We start from the raw sequence: 22,302 nt of genomic DNA, 5'->3' as shown, positions 1-22,302 counted from the left end.
AAAGAAAAAGGCAAATCGGTGAGACGCCGTCGTCCCGACAATTTATATATTTTATTTAGTTTGGGCGCCATAATGTTACGGAACTGCATATTGTTCTCCCTGGGACGGCCCCGGCTAGCTCCGGAATCCTCAGGGCGGAGTTCCCCCAATGTCCCTACAGCCCCACAACATTAAATATCGATTACTATCGACGTCTCACACTACAAATACTAACATCTCTAACAACAAAAAAAAGGTAAACAAGAAAGGAAAGCTAACTTCGGGCGGAGCCGAAGTTGATATACCCTTGCAGATAACTCTGTAAATTATATTCTCCAAAATTATTCATAAGATGCATTCTTAATACTCATAAAAAATCCCAACTTCCTAACTTTAAAAACACCAAAGTTATGGCATTTCCAATCGTTCAGTTATATGGCAGCTATAGGATATAGTCGGCCGATCCCTTTTAAATTTGGTGGGTCGAATTGATTGGCCAAATAACTTTACAAACACCAAAGTTATGGCATTTCCGATCATTCAGTTATATGGCAGCTATAGGATATAGTCGGCCGATCCCGGCCGTTCCGACATATATACTGCGTGCAAAGGAAAGAAGGGTGTGTGCAAAGTTTCAACTCGATAGCATTAAAACTGAGAGACTAGTTTGCGTAGAAACAGACAGACGGACAGACGGACATGGCTATATCAACTCAGGAGGTGATCCTGATCAAGAATATATATATTATAGGGTCGGAGATGTCTCCTTCACTGCGTTGCACACTTTTGACCAAAATTATAATACCCTCTGCAAGGGTATAAAAAGACAAAATAAACAAACCGGGACAAATATGACGGAAAAGTGGCATTGGATGTGGCTGCCACAGCGCACCCACCCTTCCTGTGGTGCCCCTAGCGTCGCGAGGGAGGCACCACCCATGTTCCAAGGCCGGAGCCACTGCCAGGCCAGACTACGACCGGTTCATCTCCCCGCTGGAAATAGCCTTAGGCCCACATCATCTTCATCTCCATTCTAAGTACATTTATTTATAAATATATACATAAGATTGCCAAATATAAACGTTAAGTATATCCTCTCCTCTTTATACCATTTCTTACAGGTCAGGGCAAAACCACTACCCGGCCTGGACTGCACCAGCTGCAAGGCCTTCTTAAAATCGAAAATTTGGCCCCGCAGAAAATTTTAAGCCAAGTGGCTGTCATTCATCAAACACCTCTTTTCTCTCCTAATTACCCTGCTGGAGCTCCAAGAGGACACAAAAGGGACAGGTAAATATAAATAAATAAATTGTATTGAGTTCTGCTAAGCCCGCTTTCGAAATTTCAGACCCCGAGTTAGCGCAAGGCCAGACTCAAGCTCGCGGAATCACGAAGACTTACAGAAACGGACGAGTCGAGTACGCAAATTTACGAATACAAAAATTAATCTTAAAATCTAATCACAGGCGCGGCGAGAAAGCCGGCTGCGGGTCGCCGAAGGACGACTTGGGACCCTTATAAAGGGACGTGGCGGTCCGGAAACCGGTATTACGCCCTGCCTCGGCCACTGCAGACCGTGACGTCGGAGATGCTGCGTTGTATGGGAGTCGCGTCGTGTTCGAGACGTTGTGCGGCTCGGGTTCGACGTGCCCGGAACGGACTCACCGAGGTAATGTAGATAAGCTCAACTGCCTGTGGCGGTGTTGGTTGGTGTTGATGGCTATGGCTGTGGCTGCTGCCTGCGGCTGTCGCTGCTGCCTGTGGCTGTCGCTGCTGCCTGCGGCTGTCGCTGCTGCCGGTGGCTGTTGCTCCTGCCGGTGGCTGTTGCTGCTGCCGGTGGCTGTTGCTGCTGCCGGTGGCTGTTGCTGCTGCCGGTGGCTGTTGCTGCTGCCGGTGGCTGTTGCTGCTGAGCACTACCACGAGGGCTGCTGCCCTTCCTCCGAGAATATTGTGAAAAAAACGAAGAAAATCACAGAAACTGCCGGGGCCCTATGTACTAGGGTCCCCGGTGGACCTAAAATAAATAAATTTCCACTTAATTTTCTAACTTTACTCGCACTAATCGAGTAATCTGATTGGTTACCCTTCAGATGCAATTTCGAAATCAGCAGTTGACGTCGCCTTTCAGCTTCTCCGTAGAATGCTCTCAGAATTCCTTTGTAAGGTGTCTCCCTGAAGTTCTCCAGTAGTTTGTAGTTCGGTGTTTGGGGTTTAAATTCTGCAACTAGTCTCGATCTAATGGTAGGCCAATCTTCGATGTTCGGAAGGCCCAACGATCGTGTTACGTGTCCGTCCAAGTTTCTTTCGATGACTCCGAGTAGAATCCTCAGTTGTCGCACATCATTAGTTTGATAGAGTAAAATTACACGATTTGGGGTGCGGCGAAATTTGGTTGTGCCATTGTTATTGTAAAGTTGTAATTTTTTTGTTACAGTAAAAATACAAATTTTGTTTTATTTTTATTTTGATTTCACTTATTTAAGTTGTAGTGTTTATCTAATTTAATTTTCATAAAATGGTATATGTATTTTAACTATTAGTTGCATTTGGACTTATTGTTTTTTTATTTATTTATTCTTCCACTTTTTGTTGGACAACCGAATCGGAATTCTAATCCAATTAGGGGTTATCCGGGTCTTGACACTTCAAAAAATTCTTTTTTTTCAAACTTTTTTATATAATAGTACAAAGTTTCAGGAATGTTGTTTGAAAATTTCAAGTCGATCAAAGCAAAACTGTAGGAATGGGAGAAATTTAAAGCCCAGCGCGTCGAACGTCACAACGGGCAATTCGGGCTCTGGCGTCGGGCAGATGCAGCATTTTTAACGCGTTTTTCCCAAAACCACTCTTTTGAAGTCGGTAGTCACGATTTCTCAAAAACTATTGCACCGATCAAATTCTGCTTTTGCACACTTCTTTTAGACATAATTCTCTTGTCCTTAACGGAGGAATTTTTAAAATTTTTAATTACAACTCATTTTATAATCCAAAATATGGCCAAAATGTACGTAAAAAATGACACTTTTTATGAAAAGCGCTACAAAAAATTCAATTTTTAATTTTAAAAAAAATGGCTCGTAGACGACAAGCGAGACACATACACTATCAGAATAATTTTTTTGTTTTTTGATTTAAGATAAAAATTAACGGAGATATTTTGCCTACCGCAAAGACACAATTTTTTATGAGGTCAAGTTAAAGCCTGCCTCAACGGCTCAATTTTAAAAAATGTTGGCTCAAATTTGATGTTGGTCAAACCATAAACATTAATGTACAATAAATGAAATTTGTGAAATTGTCGTAAGATCTTTTAAAAAAATTCACGAAAATAGGCTTTTTTCGTGCTTCAAGACCCGGATAACCCCTTAATTATTTATCGAGAACTGGATTATAAAATTCAATTTATTTTCCACTTTTTTTTTTCTTTTATTTAACTTTGCTTTTATTTATTGAATCTTCTCTTAATTTTGAGACTAACAATAAGTTTACGAATCTTAACATTAAAATTTAACTTAACAGTATAATAAGACTGCATTCTGGTTGCGCGTGCCTCAAGTCGGTCGCTGGGTGAGTAAGTCATTGCGACGAAGGCGTGATTGGTTGATCAACCTTGTAAGACCTCTCGCCAGGTGGTTAGGGTGCAATGATAGCTTGGTAAAGTACTTTTCCTTCTGTTCTGCGACCACTTCTTTGACTGGTAGAATGTTTAAGTCGCGATGTATGTTTTCGTTGCGAACGTACCACGGTGCCCCGGTGATTGTTCTCAAGATCTTCGACTGAGCTCGCTGGACTATGTCAATATTGCTATTGCTCGCATTCCCCCATAACTGGGAGCCGTAAATCCATATAGGTTTTAGTACCGAGTTATACAGCAGGACTTTATATTCAAGACAAGACTAAGGGGAGACCGAGCGTTGATAAGCCAATGAAGGCTACTGGCTTTTAGCTTTAGGTGTGTCCTTTGGCTTCAATGTGCCGGCGCCATGTGAGTCTTCTGTCGAGGTGTACTCCTAGATATGTCGCTTCGTTTGCTTGCGGGAGTAGAGTATGGTTTAACATGAGCGGCGGGCAGTTTTGCCTGTTCAGGGTGAACGTAACGTGCTTGCATTTTTGTTCCTTCACTTTAATTCGCCAATCTGATAGCCACTTTTCAACATCGACCAGATGAAGAGCGAGCTGCGCAGTTGCTTGCATCGGGCATTTTGAGCGGCTGAGAATGGCTGTATCATCAGCAAACGTAGATGTTGTTAGTCGTGTGCTTGTTGGGATGTCTGCTGTGTAGAGGACATATAATGTTGGCCCAAGCACGCTTCCTTGATGTGACGGAATTCCTTCCTGGATTCTTAGGTATGTGTTTATCCGTGGCAATACGCATTTTTCAAAGAGTTTAGATAAGCATGAGAGTAGGCTTATAGGTCTATACGACGTGGGAATTGTGTGGTCTTTTCCTGGCTTTGCTATCATTTTTATAATCGTCTTTTTCCATCTCACTGGAAAGTGGCTAAGTTTTGCGATGGCATTAAAAAGCTGGGCGCAATATGGGAGCTCAATGATCATTTTGGGAGTTATGAGGTCGCACCCCTGGGGATTTTTTCGGATTCAGCTGATTTTTGATGATGCTAACGATTTCGTTTGGGCGAAACTCAATTGGTTCATGTTGAAGCTGAGGCTCATGTGGTAAAGTCGGCAAGGTGAACGCACTAGTGGCAGGATTTGGTTGGAAGACTTTTTAAGGTGGTTGGCAAACGTGCTGGCTCTGTCTGCATCGCTGCGCGCCCAGCCGCCTGGGGGATTTCTAATAGGCATCACGGTTACTTTCGGTGAGCTTAGAGTAGGGTGAGCTCTCCATAGTGAGTGTTTTGTACTAGATGTTGACAATTGCTCTATGTAGCGTCGGTGGACCTGTGCTTCTTCTTGCTGTAAAGCTTTTGTGAGTTGACGTGAGGCATATTTTAAGCTTTGCCTAGCAGATGGCGATCTGTGGAGTTGCCACTCTCGACGTAAGCGTCGCTTTTCGAGGACGAGCTGTTCTATTTGTAGATTTGTCTTCTTTTGGTTGCTTTGCGTACTTGTAATTTGGGGTGTTAAAACTCGAGCTGCAGAGACGAGTACAGACTCCAGTGTATTAACAAATCTGTCTACGTTGGCTTCATCGTTGAGATGAGGACTTAGCTCAATGTGTGAGCTAATGTATTTCTTGTACTTAACCCAATTGGTTTTCTGAGATGTCAATTTAAACGTTTGCTCCAATGCGCATGGATGTCGCAGTAGAATAAACAGGACAGGCGAGTGATCCGATGAAAGATCCGAGAGGCACATTTAGGAATGTTTTTGGTAATTGCAAAGTCTATTAAATCGGGTAGTTTCCTTGGGTCTGCCGGCCAGTATGTTGGTCTGCCAGGAGAAACATAGTCCAGCTTTTTCTTCGCTTTTATAACTGCATTATAGAGCTGTTTATACCCGTTACTCGTAGAGTAAAAGGGTATATTGTATTCGTGCAAAAGTATGTAAGCGTTTCCGACCCTATAAAGTATATATATTCTTGTTCAGGATCACTAGCCAAGTCGATCTAGCTATGTCCGTCTGTCCGTCTGTCTGTCCGTCTGTCTGTCCGTCTGTCTGTCCGTCTGTCTGTCCGTCTGTCTGTCCGTCTGTCTGTCCGTCTGTCTGTCCGTCTGTCTGTCCGTCTGTCTGTCTGTCCGTCTGTCTGTCCGTCTGTCCGTCTGTCTGTCTGTCCGTATGAACGCTGAGATCTCGGAAACTATAAAAGCTTGAAGATTGGCATTTTGCATGTAGATTTTAGGAGCTCCTACGCAGCGCAAGTTTGTTTCAAAATGGTGCCACGCCCCCTCTGACGCCCACAAGCCACAAGCTGTGGCCACAGTTTTGATGCTATTATGAAAATTGATATGTATTTGTTTCGTCAATACCTATCGATTGGCCTAATAAAAGTTTGCCACGCCCACTCTAACGCCCAAAAACCCATTAAACCTTTAAGCCTGGCTAGCGCCTATATTGCCGCATTTCATGGCCCGTGGTACCAATGTCTTAGGGTTGATGGCGCAATACAATAGCGCCATCTAACGTGTGACTTTGGAACAGCTGGTCAAGGTGCTCAACAGAGTCAACGTTAATTCTCGATAAGGATTTCTATTAAAGGAAATTGCGATGGTTTTCATTTGTCAATACCGAACTATATCCCAAGAACTATGCAAATCAAATCAAGTTAGCCAAATTGGAGGTCTGAGTCAAACAATGGCGTATGTGTGTATGCTGGTGCAGGACAAAAGCTGCCTGCGCTAAAGCAGCGCTGGTGCTGATGCTCGTGCTGTAAAGCTGCCAGCTCTAAGAGATCGCCGAATTCAAATTGATAATTTTAACTTTTTGTCCTTTTTTCCTGTGGTCACTCTAATTCACATTATGTAAATGCAAAATCTAAAGTTGTTTAGCTGAGTAACGGGTATCTAATAGTCGAGGCACTCGACTATAGCGTTCTCTCTTGTTTCCTTTTTGAGTCACGAGACGTGATCCCCAGTGTGTGTGCTCGGCGTTGTTAAAAAACTGCATAAACTCATCTTCAGCTATGGTGAAGCGAGGGGGGCAGTATACGGCGGCTAGTGCAAGTTGGTTGCCAGTATTTGTTTGTATATTTATAGATGTGGCCTTTAGGTTATTTTTAGCAAATTTGTTATGATAGTGGTGCTTAATACGGCTTCTGATTAGAATTTCAGTCCCACCATGTGCTTTACCATCTGGATGATTTGTTCCGTAAAATGAATAACCTCGTAGTTGAAAATTAAATTTGTTTGTAAGGTGTGTTTCTGAAAGCAGCATTACGTCGATATGGTTGTCGAGTAGGAATTGAGCTAACTCAAGTTTATGCTGTGAGACGACGTTAGCGTTCCACGTAGATATCCTTAGGGAAGTCATTATTTGGATTGTTGTGAAACCAGCATTTGAATCAATAGATTTTGGTTTCGCATTAAATCTTGCATAGTTGTGCGCATAAACGACATAAACTCCGTAAGGCTTTGCTGCGGGCTGTATATCATATCTTCGAAGTTGCTTTTTGAGTGCTCCGGGAATTGTTGCTGCTGAGCCGTGTTCGGTTCTTGGTATGCTCATTGCAGAAATGAACTTTTTGAGACAGGGTTAGCCAGACCTGATTTTAAAGCGCTTGCGTAAGTCACATTTTTATCAGAGTTTAAGGGTCCTAGTGAGGATCTGGCTGCAGTCGAGAAGAAGTCTTGTAACGAACTGATTTTTACGGTCTGCTCGCTACGAGTATCGTGCGGCTAGTTTAGAAGATGTGTGTTGTTCGTCCCACCAAATTTATATAAACGTTACCGCCCGATTGTCTAGTGAGAACGCACAGAATGTTGGGATGCTTGTATTAGGATCTTTATTCGCCGACTTGTCCCTCGGCCTCGGACTAATGGTGACAGATGGGTATCTCAACGCCTCCCTTGAAGAATTGTTGTCGCTCCACCGTCGCTCTCCGCTGCCTCGCTGTTCGCTGCTCGCTGCTCCGTAACGCCTCCGCTGTCTTTGGCCTCGGGGCTTCTGAGGGTCTAGGGATGCGTCACCGTTCCCAGACTAGGGTGAACAGGCACCGGGCTCTCAAAGCGTACGCCTTTCGCAGCCACAGCCTCCTGTCCCTGGATCTGTCCCGGCCGGTCGCACCAGACGCCTGCACAGTTTCCACCTGACGGTTCAAGCATACGCCGGAAGGCCGCCAATGCTGTCCCTGTGGCAGGACGCTAGGTTCAAGACGAACGCTTCCGCCCTCGCCTCTTAGCTGTGGACTGGATGTGTTGTAGAATGGCTTGGTTGCCGCTGGGCCTGCGATGACTGCTCGTCGCTCCTCGTGTCCTCGATGCCCTTGCTCTGCTCACGGCGTGGTCTGCGTGCTCTAGTGAGACTAGGTGCAGCGGGTCTTTGGCTCTCGAGATTCGGTCAGTTGCCTGTCTAGGACTCTGGCGGTGAATTACCGTGCTCTCGACGCATACGCCTCTCGAGACACCCGTGGTTCAGACGCGCGTCCTTCGTGGCTAGTCGCACCAGGGCCTGCACAACTCTTGCCTGTCGATTCAGGCGTACGCCAGAAATCGATAAGGCTTTCGCACGGCCGCTAGTTCTGGACAACTTCCCTTTCGAGCCCACGGTTCTTTGTCGAAGGACTCTTTCTATTCACTTCCGTCGGACTCGCCGAGCAATACGCCAAGCTCACGTCGCGACAAGAATTAGAACAAAGCGCCTGGACTTAGCCGCGTGATGCCTCAAGGACCTCAGCTACCTGTTTCTCAGCTCGGCGACTTCAACTCTTGCTCCTGTTGACTCGGCGCGGCTCTGCTTCCTCCTGATGTTGACTTGACTTGCTTTCCTCACTGATTTACTGCTTGTCTACTGATCTTGCTGAATTGACTCCTTGTGATCGACTGATCCCGCTTCCTGCGCTCGGCCCGCTTATATAGGCCGGCGTATCCCGTTAATTCTCGGCTTCTCCTTTTTCGGTTTTGCGCACGGCACCATACTCGGTCCAAAGTCCGCCGCCTTCTACCGTTACACGTTCTCTCCAAACTCTCTCCAGCCGTACTCTCCAAACTCTCTTCTTGTTTCTCTCCAAACTCTCCCCAGCTGTATTCTTCAAACTCTCACCAGCTGTATTCTCCAAACTCTCACCAGCTGAATTCCTCCAAACTCTCATTTATTTGTGAGGGGTTATTTAACTCCTCACATTCTCCCCTTTCTTCGGGAACGAAATGAGACGTGCACCTCTTCTCCGGCTGTTATTTTGGAGTTCTCCTTGGATCCGCTGTTCTGGATCGCTGATGCTGGTCCTCTTTCCCTCGACGTCGCTCCTTCTCGTTCTATGTAGTTCCCGCCCCAAGATGTTTCCCCCATAGACTTGATTTTCTTCTCTCCGGCTGTCTTCCTTGTAAATCATTGTAGCCTTCGAGTCCTCTTGCTCCTTCAAATGGTTCCCTCGACGCTCACAGCTCGTACCTGAGTTCCACAGCGCCGATGTTCCATTCCTCTTCCCGCCCGAGATGTTTCCCCCATAGACTTGACTTCCTTCTCTCCGGCTGTCTTCCTTGTAAATCCTTGTAGCCTTCGAGTCTTTTTGCTCTTCCAAATGGTTCCCTCGACGCTCACATCTCGTATTTGAGTTCCACAGTGCCGATGCTCCATTCCTTTTTCCCGCCCAGGATGTTTCCCCATAGACGTCTCGTGTTCTTCTTCGCATCTTCTTTGAATGTCCCGCCCAAGATGTTTCCCCCATATGCTTCGCGTTCTAAGCATCTCCTTTCCTTCGTTGTTTGGTCACACTACTGCTTTCCCGATCGGTTTTCCAGCCGATATCGATGATTCGAATTATTGCAGCGTTGCCATCCGGTGGCGGCGATATTTTTTAGTGTGACCCTTCCTGTGCCGTCATCTCCAGTGTTCTGTGCCCATCGATCGACACTATCGTCCAGTGCCAATCGACCGCTCATTAATCGAAGCACCCCCACCCCTTTAAACGTGCAGCGTGCTAGGAAATTTTCTCCGGTCAGTTTTCTTCTTTTCTCCTTGCTTTCTCCATTCTTACTTTTACTCTCTCTTCCCCTTAGCCTTCCCCCACACGCCTCTCCTTTGCCCTCGGCCGCGGCCCTTGGAGGCGTACCAGGACAGGCAGACTATCACCGCTTCTTCGATTCCCCCGGCTCAGCGGGCCGGCACCCCTCATCACACATGTACATATATCACAGTGAGTACCTCGCCGCTTCTTCTTGGTGGGCCGAACTTAATGCATTTCTCCCTTTTTTTTTTTTTTTTTTTTTTCGCGCGGAGTCCCACGGCCCACTTACCCGCCCAACCGACCGAGGGGCGCAGCCGTGTATCATACGGCACGATTCGCGATAGGATAGACGCGAGATAGGAAAATAAAGGTAAAGGTCCGGGGAAAAAGTAATAGTTAGATCAATCTTGTGCCAATGAAGCAAGTATTAATCGTTTTAGGAGCGGCAGAGAGTCAAGATTTGATATTACAGGAAAAAGTCTATTATAGTCAGAACATAATACTCTGAAAGGCTCATGCAAGGCATAGTTATATCTACAATGTTTTAAAGTTAGGGGAATATAATTTCTAGTTAATCTACTTGGCACAGAAAAGTTTAGCCGACCTAACAAGTCGGGGCAGTCAATATCACCATGTATAAGGTTATAAATAAAGATAGTACCAAGCATCGTTCTACGGTTGGCTAGGGATGATAAATTAATCAAAAGAAGTCTACTAGAATAAGAAGGTAAGATAAGATTTGCATCCCAGTTTAGGCGCCGTAAAGCAAAAAGAAGGAAGTTTTTTTGTACAGATTCAATACGACCAATATGTATTCCGTATTGTGGACTCCAGACGGGAGACCCATACTCCAGAATCGGACGGACCAGCGAAATAAATAAAGTTTTAGTCAAATAAGGATCATCGAATTCTTTTGACCACCTTTTAATAAATCCAAGCACTCCTCTGGCTTTATTAACCATGGACGAAATGTGATTAGAAAATTTTAGTTTAGGGTCCAAGAGAACGCCAAGATCGTTTACAAGAGTTATTCTATCCAAAGAGCTGCCACTTAACGTGTAAGTCGCGTATATCGGATTGGCCCGATAAAAAGTCATCAGCTTGCACTTGGAGCCGTTTAAATTTAGTAAATTATCTCGGCACCAGTTTTGAAAATTATTTAGATCGGATTGCAAGTCTAAATGGCAGGAAATGTCCTTATACTGCAGGCACAACTTAACATCATCTGCGTACATAAGTACGCGAGAATGACTTATAATTGAGGGAAGATCGTTAATAAATAATATAAAAAGTAACGGACCCAGATGGCTCCCTTGTGGGACACCGGAGGTAACACGGAGAATTTCAGAAATTGAATTTTTAAAAAGGACCCTTTGTGACCTGCCATTTAGATAACTTGAAATCCATTTAAGCAGATCAACTGGAAAACCTAAAAGGTCAAGTTTATGAATAAGAAGTAAGTGATTTACAGAGTGAAATGCTTTACTAAAGTCAGTGTAAATGACATCTGTTTGAAAACTACTATTGAAGCCTTTTATCACAAATGTAGTGAGCTCTAGAAGGTTTGTAATTGTGGATCTACGTTTAATAAATCCGTGTTGACACGGAGAAATAATTGATCTGCAAAAGTGCTGCAAATGAGGAGTAAGAATTTTTTCAAAAAGCTTAGGAATAGCTGACAACTCAGAGATACCTCTATAGTTACTGGCTTCTAACTTGTTACCTTTTTTGAAAAGAGGAATAACAAATGATTCCTTCCAAATATTTGGGAATTGGGACGTTTCTAGAGATAAGGTAAACAACTTGTGAAGAGGTTTGCACAGGGCCTTAGCGCAATACCTAAGCACGCACCCAGGAATACCATCGGGCCCTGGCGAATAAACAGGCTTAATACGAAGAATTAAGGTTTTTTTCTTTATGCAAATATACAACCCTTTTTTTTTATTGTGTTCTTATTTTGTGTGTCTTTGAGTGCGTTCGTAATATTTACCCCGTTCACCCAGTGCCAAATATATTTTATTTTTAGGTTTGTGCTCCTTTTATTGTTTATACACCCTCATACCTGACGGCCCCAGCCGTACTCGGAATCGGTGTCCGCCCCGTTGCACCAGGACACACTGTTTCCCGCCCCTTCGTCGCGCGGCTAAAACCGCCGGTGCTGCCTCGATCTCCGAGGGCCACTTCTGCCTCCGGACCTCAATCCACCGCCGCTCGTCGGGCAACGACACCTGCCGCACAAAAGAAGGCCTGACGTGCCGTCCGGCGCGGAACTCTGCCTGGCCAACTTCGGCCTTCCTCCAGGCACGGGATCGGGCCACTCCCACGGGCCTTTCTCTAAAGGTTCCTCCTCCTGCGCCGACCTACCGCCGTCTGCCGTTAGGGACTCGGCCGAGGTCGGTGGTGTCGGCGGGGTCACGTTTGCTTGTCCCACACGTAAGCGGGGGTCTCTGGGGTTGGGTGGGGGTTTAGGTGTTCCCTCCGCATCCTCGGTCGGCGTTGGTCCTTCCGGCCAGGACCACGTCACGGCATGTTGCCTCCAAAGGACCCCTTGTACCGTAAAGGAAGGCCATGCCCTGGCTTACGTGGGCCATGGGTATCTCCGTACGGAAACACCGTCCTTGGGGCCCGTGCGTGTCCTGCTGTTCCTGCCTACCCTCTGGGGTTGCCTCCTGGGGTTCCTCCTCGCTTCCTTCTCTGCTGTGGGCCTGTCCGGGCGGAGATGGCTCGGCAGGGTTTTCCCCCTCTTGCTGCGACGCGGGCGGGCTCGCCGGTGGCTCCTCATCCTGCTCCCAGTAGAGCGGGACATGTCGGGACGTGGGTGGGCGGATGGGTGTCCACTTTGGGGGGGCTGGCACATCCTCCTCCTCCTCGTCGGGCAGATAGCGGGGAGTGGGAGGGACTCCGAGCATACCGGGCGAGGCTGGCGGGACCTCATCCATTAGGACGGGTCCTGCCCAGAGAAGCTCCTCCTCCTGCTGTGCAGCACGGAGGACCGCCTCCCACTGCGCCTCGGCATACTTTTGCCGCCGCCTTGCTGCCTGCTGCCGCTCTTCTTCCTCCTCCTCGGCCTCCCGCTTCCTTTTGGCCTGCTGTAGTGCCTCTTGCATGGATGCCGCGTGGATGGCCTCCACGTCTGTCCGGGTAAGCTCCCGCTCCCCATGCAGCCCAAAGGTGCTGGGGTCCCCGGGTAGGATGCTACCCATCATGGGGTCCACGGCCCTCCGGAGCCGCCACTGCCTCCGCTCCACGGCCGGATCGTCCACCATCTCTACGTCGCTGTCAGAGCTGATGGTGGGTTCTGGCTCTGAGTCTTCCGGCTCTCTAACCGGCTTCAGGACCCGCCTCGAGGTTCGGGTAGGCCGGGTGACAGGCGTGCGCCTGTTCTCCGACCATCCTTGCCCCGGGTTGGGCCCCGTCGTAGTTTGGGCAGCCATCCTCCTCCTTGCCCCGGACCGGGTCAGACGTGTTGACATCATGATACTTGATTTTTGAATGCCCATCCTCTCCTATGACCTTCCCGACGACACCTCGGTTTTCCCCGTCTCCCTTTCCACGATCCCGCTATTTCCCTCGGGATTTCCACCTTGTTCTTTCATTGTGCCGCATGCCGTTATTTTCGGTCCTGCTTGGCTTCTTGGCATTTTCTTTTCTGTCTGCAGTCGCTTGGCTTACTTTGGGTCCTATGGTACAGCTCCGCTGTGCCGTCTCTCCCCTTTCTTCGGCCGACATTAGGTTTACATATATATTTTCCAACCGTATAGAGTCTCGCGACGCTACGGGCTGAGCTATCATTTTATTATTTGTATTGTGTTTGTCGTATCATTAATAAATTATTTCCTTATTATTTATTTTTCTTGTTGTTGTGTTTTTTTTTTTTTTTATTGACGTGGTTCATAGGCGGATGACTCTGGCGTATGCCCGACGATTAATCCGTCTGCCCTGTTTTTGATCCTTGTTAGCCCTTCCTTGTGTTTTCCCTGTGCTACGCGGCGTATAGGTGGATGACTTGGGCGTATGCCCGATGCCGAATCTGCCTGCCTCGTTGCATGTGTTCTGTCCTTTTGTTTTCATTGGGTACCCTACCTACGCGGCGTATAGGCGGATGACTCTGGCTTATGCTCGACGATGAATCCTTCTGCCCTGTTTTGGGATCCCTGTATATCCTCCTTGTGTGTTCCCTGTGCTACGCGGCGTATAGGTGGATGACTTGGGCGTATGCCCGATGCCGAATCTACCCGCCTCTTTGTATAGGTCCCCCCTTTTTGTTTTTGTTACACCTTATCTACGCGGCGTATCGATGGATGACTCGGGCGTATGCCTGACGCTGAACCGTTTGCCTCGTAGTCGGGGTCCCTAGCATCGTTTTCCATTTATATTCCGTGTCTTATCCTGGTGATTATCCTTTCTGCGTGGCGTATGGATGACTCTTGCTTTGGCCTGACGCGTAATCCTGTTGCCTCGCAGTCTGTATCAATGTGACATCCTTGTCCTAGTCCTCCGGCGTGTCCGCCGTCTGCTCTTGTGCCGTTTCTGCTTGTTGCTGCTTAAGCTCGCTAATGTGAAAGATGAGAAAGAGCGGACTACTTTCTTCGAATGTGTGTGGCGTATTTTGCAGATTACAGGCGAGACGAAATCTACAACCTGGTAAGGACCATCGTACCTCGGGGCTAATTTCGCTGCGAAACCCTCGGCTGCTTTGGATAGGTGGTGTTCTTTTGCCCATACTATGCTGCCCACCTCCGGCGTCCCTGCCTCCTCCTCAGATTGTAGTATCTGGCTTGGTCCTGGGATGCTTTTTCTATGTTACGGCCCACGACTTCGAAAATCTCTTGAAGTTTAGTTGCATTCTCGTCTGGGGTGTCTGTGCTCTTCCCCGAGCCTAGCGTTTCCCTGTCGTATAGTGCGTTTGGCAAACGGGGTTCTCGGCCTTGAGTGAGAAACGCTGGGGAGTACCCGGTTGATTCAGATACGCTTGAGTTTACTGCTAGCATAATTTCAGGCCAATTTTCGTCCCAGGTTCTTTGGTCTTTTCCTGCGAATTGAGCTATCATAGTCTTGGGTTTTCCTGCGGTGTGTAGTGCGCCGTGAATTGCTGCTTTATTCCCATTTCGCTAAGAAATCTTTTAAACGATCGAACTGTACTCCGTTGTCGGTTATCACTATCTTTGGAGCCCCGAACCTTGCTATTATGCGTTCTCTGAACGCCTTCTGTAGGGTCTCTGCCGTTGCTGTTCGTAGTGGTACAATTTCCGTCCATTTAGAAAACCGATCAACTAACACCAATATCATTTGATTTCCATGCTTTGATCTAGGCAGTGGCCCGACGAAGTCCGCACATACTGTTGCCCATGGTTCCTCTGGTACCTGAGTTAGCATTTTCCCTGCAGCCTGCAGCTGATTGGGCTTGTATTTTAGGCAAACTTCACACTTGCGTACGTGGATCCTGGCGTCTCTGTGCATTCCTGGCCAGTAGTATCGGGCTGCCAGGCGTGCTATTGTTCTTCTACTCCCAACATGGCCAGCGGATGGGGAGTCATGGTTTTCTTCTAGGACGGCTTGTCTTAGACCCTGCGGAACGCACAGCTTCCAAGCCACGACATCTTCATAGCCCGCTCTGTGAGGAATGTGTCTATATAGTGACTCGCCTTCCATTACATAATCTGGATATTTTTGTGGTTGTGCTCTTATTTTCTCCAACATACTCCTGATCCAGCTGCAGCTATTGGTGGGTTCTGATGCGTCTTTTATGGCCCTAAGTGTCTCCGGCAACGGTTGTCGGGATAAGGCGTCTGCTACTACGTTCAGTTGTCCTTTCCTGTACGCTACCTCGAAGTCGTACTGCTGTAATTCCAGGGCCCATCTTGCTATCCTTCCGGACGGGCTTTCTATGCTGTTTAACCACTTTAAAGCCATGTGGTCTGTAACCACTTTAAAATGGTAGCCTTCCAAGTACGGCTTCAGCATCCTGATTGCCCACACGATTGCCAAGCACTCTTTTTCAGTAGTGGAGTAATTTTTCTCCGCGCCGTTCAGTGTCCGGCTTGAGTAAGAAATTACCCTTTCGCCGTCCTCTGTCTCTTGAGTCAGGATTGCACCTAACCCATAGTCGCTGGCGTCCGTCTGAAGGATGAACCTTTTCTCAAAATCTGGGCACGCCAGCACTGGATCGGCTACTAATCGTGCCTTTACCTCTTCGAAGGCCTGTTGGTGTTCCGGCGTCCATGTCCACTTTGTGCCTTTGCGTAGAAGATCGTTCAGTGGTCTAACTATACGCGCAAAGTTTGGCACAAATCGTCGGTACCATGAGGCTACGCCTAGATATTGCCGTAGTTCGCGTACTGTCGACGGTGGCTCTAGCTCGGCTATGGCTGCTACCTTCTCGGGATCTGTGCCTATCCCTTCGCTAGTAACGCGGTATCCTAGGTAAAGCAATTCTTGCTTGAAGAATTTGCATTTATCGGCATTTATTCTCAAATTTGCTTCCTTTAGGCGCCTGAACACTTCCTTTAGGTTCTCCACGTGTTCTTTCAGTGTGCGTCCGATCACAATGATGTCATCTTGGTATGCAAACGCGTATGGTGACATCTCCGGGCCGATTACCTGATCCAGAGCCCTTTGGAACGTGGCCGATGCTGAATGTAGTCCGAAAGGCATTACTTTCCATTGGAATAAACCTTTGCCGGGTACTGTAAATGCCGTATATTGCCGACTATTTGCTTCCAAAGGGACTTGCCAATATCCGTCTTTCAGATCTAGACTGCTTATATATTTCGCCTCTCTGAGTTGGTCCAGGATATAGTTGATTCGCGGCATCGGGTAGGCATCTTTTATGGACTTCGCGTTTATTTGTCTGAAATCCACGCATAGCCTCCACTTGCCCGTCTTCTTTTTCACCATCACGATGGGCGAGCTGTATGGACTTCTTGAATGTTCTATGAAGCCCATTTGTAACAGCTCGTCCACTTTTGCGTTGATCTCTCCTTGGACTCTTGGGTTCTTAGGATAATACCTCTGCTTGATTGGCTTATCGTCTTTCATGGTGATTTGGTGCTCGGCCACTGCAGATGTTCCTGACATGGTGCTGAAATCTGCTAACTGTTTGGCGAGAAATTTCATCACTTAAGTGTGAATCTACAGCCACCGACAGCCTTTCTTCCAGACACCCATTGTGCCGTTTTCTTGCCGGTATTTGCAATTCATGCCCGGCACATTTTATTTCTGCCCCGACTCCTGTGAGGAAATTCCATCCCAGCACTAGTTCGTCCACTACTCCTGGAAGTATTAACAGATTCATCTCCAATTGTTTGTTTCCAAATTTCACCGTGATTTCGAGCTGTGAGCTTATGCGGCTGCATCTGCCGTCTGCCAACCTAACTTGCCGTCTTGTCCTTGTGATCATTCCTGTGTCAGTCAGTCTATCCGCTAGCTCCTCATTGATGAAACTTGACGTTGCTCCAGTGTCAATTGTGGCCTTGTATGCGACGCCTCCAATTTCAACGTACGCGGATAACTGCTGCTCTTCCTCGATCAACTTGCCAGTTAGTTTGGAGAGGAGACACCTTGCGACCCCTGTGTGCCTCTCTGCGACTGGGATCGCTGCCCATTTCCCGCCTTTTGGCAGCACTCTACACTCCTGATGCCAATTTTGCCGCACACCCAGCAGAACAGTAGTCGTTGGTTTCTGCATCCTCGTGCCCAGTGTTCGTGTCCTCCACAACGGCGACATGCCTCCTGTGGGTTCATCACGTGGGTCTGTGTATTGGTGGCTCTTGGCATTGGGTTGCGTGCCACCTGAGTGGTGTTGGTGGCCTCCATAATGTGTTCGTTGGTTGCCTTTGTTGTGTTGTATTGGCCGGTGTCCACTGGCCAAAGGACGGTGTTTGGTTTACCGTGCTGTCTTCACATCTCCTGCATGTAGTTTGTGGTGGTGCTGCAATTTTGTTGCGACAGAACTTGTGTTCGTGAATGAACTCTTCTCGCTCTTTGTCCAGTTCTTCGTACTCGTCAGCCAGGATCATTAATGTGTCCAGATCATCCACTTTGTACGTTCTTAGTGAGATTCTCAGGTCTGGTGTGCAGTTGTCCTTGATTATTTCTAGGGTCTTCTTTGGCGAATACCCGAGTGGCCTCATCAAAGTCTGCATGTCCACCATGTAATCTTTGAACGGTTCCCTGAAACCCTGTTTCCGTTGTTTCACCTTGTCTGCCAACTTCGAGAAGAACCCTCTCGGCAGAAAGTACGTCTGGAAACTTTCGCTGAACTCTCCCCATGTTCTCCACTGTTTGTTGTTTGAAATGAACCATTTCAGTGCTTTGCCTTGCAATAGCTCCGGCATTGCACGTGGGATCATGTTTAGGTTCAGCCCGTACGTGTTTGCGGACCATTCCACCTGTTCTAGAAATTCCAGTGGCTTCTCTGTGCCATCGAATTTGAACGACCATTCCCTTACTTGCTTTGCGACTTTGGCGTAATCTGGTGTGCTAGGTCTTTGCTGCCCTGTTTTTCTTTCTTGGCTTGGGTTTCGGCTCCTGCCAGCTTCCCTCATGCTGTCCACTCCAAGACTTGCTATGAGCTCCTCGGCGTCAGGGTTCAGCAATTTGATTGTTCGGCCTGGCTTATCGTCGTATTTCTCTTCCAGCTCCGCCCAGATCTCTTGGGTCATCCTGTTTCCTTGTGAGGTACTCTGAGAGGGCTTTCCTCATGTCATCCGTTCTTCCCTCCAAAGTGATGCCTAACTTGGCTCCTATTTTGGCGAAATCCTCTTTCTTGAGGAGATAAATCCATCCTTTCCCCATTTTCTGTTTGTTTGCTGATTCTCACCGACCGGACAATCACGTTTTGGGCGCCAGATGTAACGAACTGATTTTTACGGTCTGCTCGCTACGAGTATCGTGCGGCTAGCTCAGAAGATGTGTCTTGTTCGTCCCACCAAATTTATATAAACGTGACCGCCCGATTGTCTAGTGAGAACGCACAGAATGTTGGGATGCTTGTATTGGGATCTTTATTCGCCGACTTATCCCTCGGCCTGGGACTAATGGTGACAGATGGGTATCTCAACGCCTCCCTTGAAGAATTGTTGTCGCTCCCCCGTCGCTCTCCGCTGCCTCGCTGTTCGCTGCTCGCTGCTCCGTAACGCCTCCGCTGTCTTTGGACTCGGGGCTTCTGAGGGTCTAGGGATGCGTCACCGTTCCCAGACTAGGGTGAACAGGCACCGGGCTCTCAAAGCGTACGCCTTTCGCAGCCACAGCCTCCTGTCCCTGGATCTGTCCCGGCCGGTCGCACCAGACGCCTGCACAGTTTCCACCTGACGGTTCAAGCATACGCCGGAAGGCCGCCAATGCAGTCCCTGTGGCAGGACGCTAGGTTCAAGACGAACGCTTCCGCCCTCGCCTCTTAGCCGTGGACTGGATGCGTTGTAGAATGGCTTGGTTGCCGCTGGGCCTGCGATGGCTGCTCGTCGCTCCTCGTGTTCTCGATGCCCTTGCTCTGCTCACGGCGTGGTCTGCGTGCTCTAGTGAGACTAGGTGCAGCGGTCTTTGGCTCTCGAGATTCGGTCAGTTGCCTGTCTAGGACTCTGGCGGTGAATTACCGTGCTCTCGACGCATACGCCTCTCGAGACACCCGTGGTTCAGACGCGCGTCCTTCGTGGCTAGTCGCACCAGGGCCTGCACAACTCTCGCCTCTCGATTCAGGCGTACGCCGGAATTCGATAAGGCTTTCGCACGGCCGCTAGTTCTGGACAACTTCCCTTTCGAGCCCACGGTTCTTTGTCGAAGGACTCTTTCTATTCACTTCCGTCGGACTCGCCGAGCAATACGCCAAGCTCACGTCGCGACAAGAATTAGAACAAAGCGCCTGGACTTAGCCGCGTGATGCCTCAAGGACCTCAGCTACCTGTTTCTCAGCTCGGCGACTTCAACTCTTGCTCCTGTTGACTCGGCGCGGCTCTGCTTCCTCCTGATGTTGACTTGACTTGTTTTCCTCACTGATTTACTGCTTGTCTACTGATCTTGCTGGATTGACTCCTTGTGAAACGCTGATCCCGCTTCCTGCGCTCGCCCCGCTTATATAGGCCGGCGTATCCCGTTAATTCTCGGCTTCTCCTTTTTCGGTTTTGCGCACGGCACCATACTCGGTCCAAAGTCCGCCGCCTTCTACCGTTACACGTTCTCTCCAAACTCTCTCCAGCCGTACTCTCCAAACTCTCTTCTTGTTTCTCTCCAAACTCTCCCCAGATGTATTCTCCAAACTCTCACCAGCTGTATTCTCCAAACTCTCACCAGCTGAATTCCTCCAAACTCTCACTTATTTGTGAGGGGTTATTTAACTCCTCACAGTCTTCAGGGTTTGATCTGGAAGCTGTCATCTGTTTATTTTGGGTGCGGGCGGCAGTTCCTCTCTAGTGGATGCAACTTTTCAGCTCCTTATAAACAGGGCAGCCTCTGTAGTTAGCAGTGTCATTACCACCGCAGTTGCCGCACTTTTTCGAGTTGCAGTCATCTTTGAAGCACCTTTGTTATCTCTGCAGCCGTTACGTCGGACTCTATGCCCTTAAATATGACTTGCAGGCCCTTTCTACTTTTTAGTTGATACGTGTAAAAGTTCTTTTTATTTTCGGAAAGATATTTCGATAATACTCTGTAATTATCTTCAGACTTCATTTGAACCTTTGTTTCCTGGATGTTGCCCTTTACTAGAGGTATTATGTGGAAGTTATCCTTTCCAATAAGCTCGATAATTTTGTCGACAAGAATATTGGGACTTTTTTCTCGAATATAAATAGGCGGAGGTTTTGGCTTCCTTTTCTCGACTTCAGTAGATTCGGCCGCCTCAACGTCATAGGCGTCTTCCAAGATTTTAAATCGGTTTGAGTTCGTGGGCGTTTCTCTAGGTAGCATTGTTACGGGTTATTTTGCGTTGAGAATTTAGAGGGCTCAGCTTTCTTTTGATTTGGATGTAGCAATCCATACCAGTCTGCGCAGCCGGCTTAGCACATTCATTGGTTTTGTTCTGTTTTCGGGCAGCGCAGCGGCAGACGTATTTTGCTGCTAGCTGATGATGTCATTAAACGGGCAGTCGATACGGTTGCAGTTGTTGTTGTAGTTACAGTTGACGTTGTTAAAGAAATTGCGGTGCTAGTTACTGCTGATGAGCTTAGGTTATTGCATACCTGCATTGGAGTACATTCAGCGCTCTTTGGCAGCAGAGAATTGCAGAGAGAGAGCTTGCATTATTTTCGGTTGCTTTAAAAGAGTAGTACGCGTTATTTCCTTGTACTGAGAGTCGTCTCTCGTCTTGCTTACGTTGACGTTGTGTGCGAACGTCGTTCAGACTCATTGTATTCGTGGTAAAGTTAATTAGAGTTTTAAGTGTTAAGTTTTATATTAATTAAATGACCAATCAATATAAACATTCGCGATTTCACCGCAGAAAGCGTCTTTGCGCGTTATAGTAGATTTATTAAAACGGTCACTGCACTTTTGTGATTTTATTGAATACTTTTTCCCGGAGCACAATAAATACACGTCTGCATGCGATGACGATTTAACTCGAGGTTCTTTTTTTGGGATACTTATTAATTATAATAATTATAATACCCTCTGCAAGGGTATAAAAACAAACTAGAAGGACGACTCCAAACAGGATCATCAAAAATAAGTAGAACACGAATTGTGAACGTTTTTATACCCTTGCAGAAGGTATTATAATTTTGTTCAAAAGTGTGCAACGCAGTGAAGGAGACATCTCCGACCCTATAAAGTATATATATTCTTGATCAGTATCACCTCCTGAGTTGATATAGCCATGTCCGTCAGTCCGTCTGTCCGTCTGTCTGTTTCTACGCGAACTAGTCTCTCAGTTTTAAAGATATCGAATTGAAACTTTGCACACACCCTTCTTTCCTTTGCACGCAGTATATAAGTCGGAACGGCCGGGATCGGCCGACTATATCCTATAGCTGCCATATAACTGATTTATCAGAAATGCCATAACTTTGGTGTTTGTTAAGTTAGGAAGCTGGGATTTTCTATGGGTTTTATATTTGGTTAGTCAATCCGACCTACCAAATTTAATAAGGATCGGCCGACTATATCCTATAGCCGCCATATAACTGATTGATCGGAAATGCCATAACTTTGGTGTTTATTAAGTTAGGAAGTTGGGATTTTCTATGGGTTTTATTTTAAGCCAATCAATCCGACCACCTAATTTCATAAGGATCGGCCGACTATATCCTGTAGCTGCCATACAACTGAATGATCAGAATTGCACAAACTTTGGTGTTTGTGAAGTTAGGAAGCTGGGATTTTCTATGGGTTTTATATTTGGTTAGTCAATCCGACCTACCAAATTTAATAAGGATCGGCCGACTATATCCTATAGCCGCCATATAACTGATTGATCGGAAATGCCATAACTTTGGTGTTTATTAGGTTAGGAAGTTGGGATTTTCTATGGGTTTTATTTTTAGCCAATCAATCCGGCATTTCCGATCAATCAGTTATATGGCAGCTATAAGATATAGTCGGCCGATCCTATGAAATTGGTAGGTCGGATTATTGTCCAAATATAAAACCCATAGAAAATCTCAACTTCCTACTTTACAAACACCAAAGTTATGGCAGTTCCGATCGTTCAGTTATATGGCAGCTAAGGATATAGTCGGCCGATCCCGGCCGTTCCGTCATATATACTGCGTGCAAAGGAAAGAAGGGTGTGTGCAAAGTTTCAATTCGATAGCTTTAAAACTGAGAGA

The 22,302-nt window shown here is 47.2% G+C and overlaps 1 protein-coding gene across 1 annotated transcript; it reads left to right on the top strand.

The window, feature by feature from the left end:
- Positions 1-830: 830 nt before the first annotated feature.
- On the top strand, positions 831-1,439 carry LOC123037290. The gene is made up of 4 exons (XM_044457354.1): positions 831-896; positions 989-1,016; positions 1,101-1,269; positions 1,328-1,439. Exons 1-4 carry the CDS (start codon positions 831-833, stop codon positions 1,437-1,439), a joined length of 375 nt encoding a protein of 124 aa, XP_044313289.1.
- Positions 1,440-22,302: the final 20,863 nt, after the last annotated feature.

The sequence above is a fragment of the Drosophila rhopaloa genome, unplaced genomic scaffold (genome assembly GCF_018152115.1).
Source record: "Drosophila rhopaloa isolate 14029-0021.01 unplaced genomic scaffold, ASM1815211v1 contig_155, whole genome shotgun sequence".
NCBI lineage: Eukaryota > Metazoa > Arthropoda > Insecta > Diptera > Drosophilidae > Drosophila > Drosophila rhopaloa.
The sequence above is the reverse complement of the archived record's forward strand: the minus strand, read 5'-3'. Positions and strand labels throughout refer to the sequence as shown.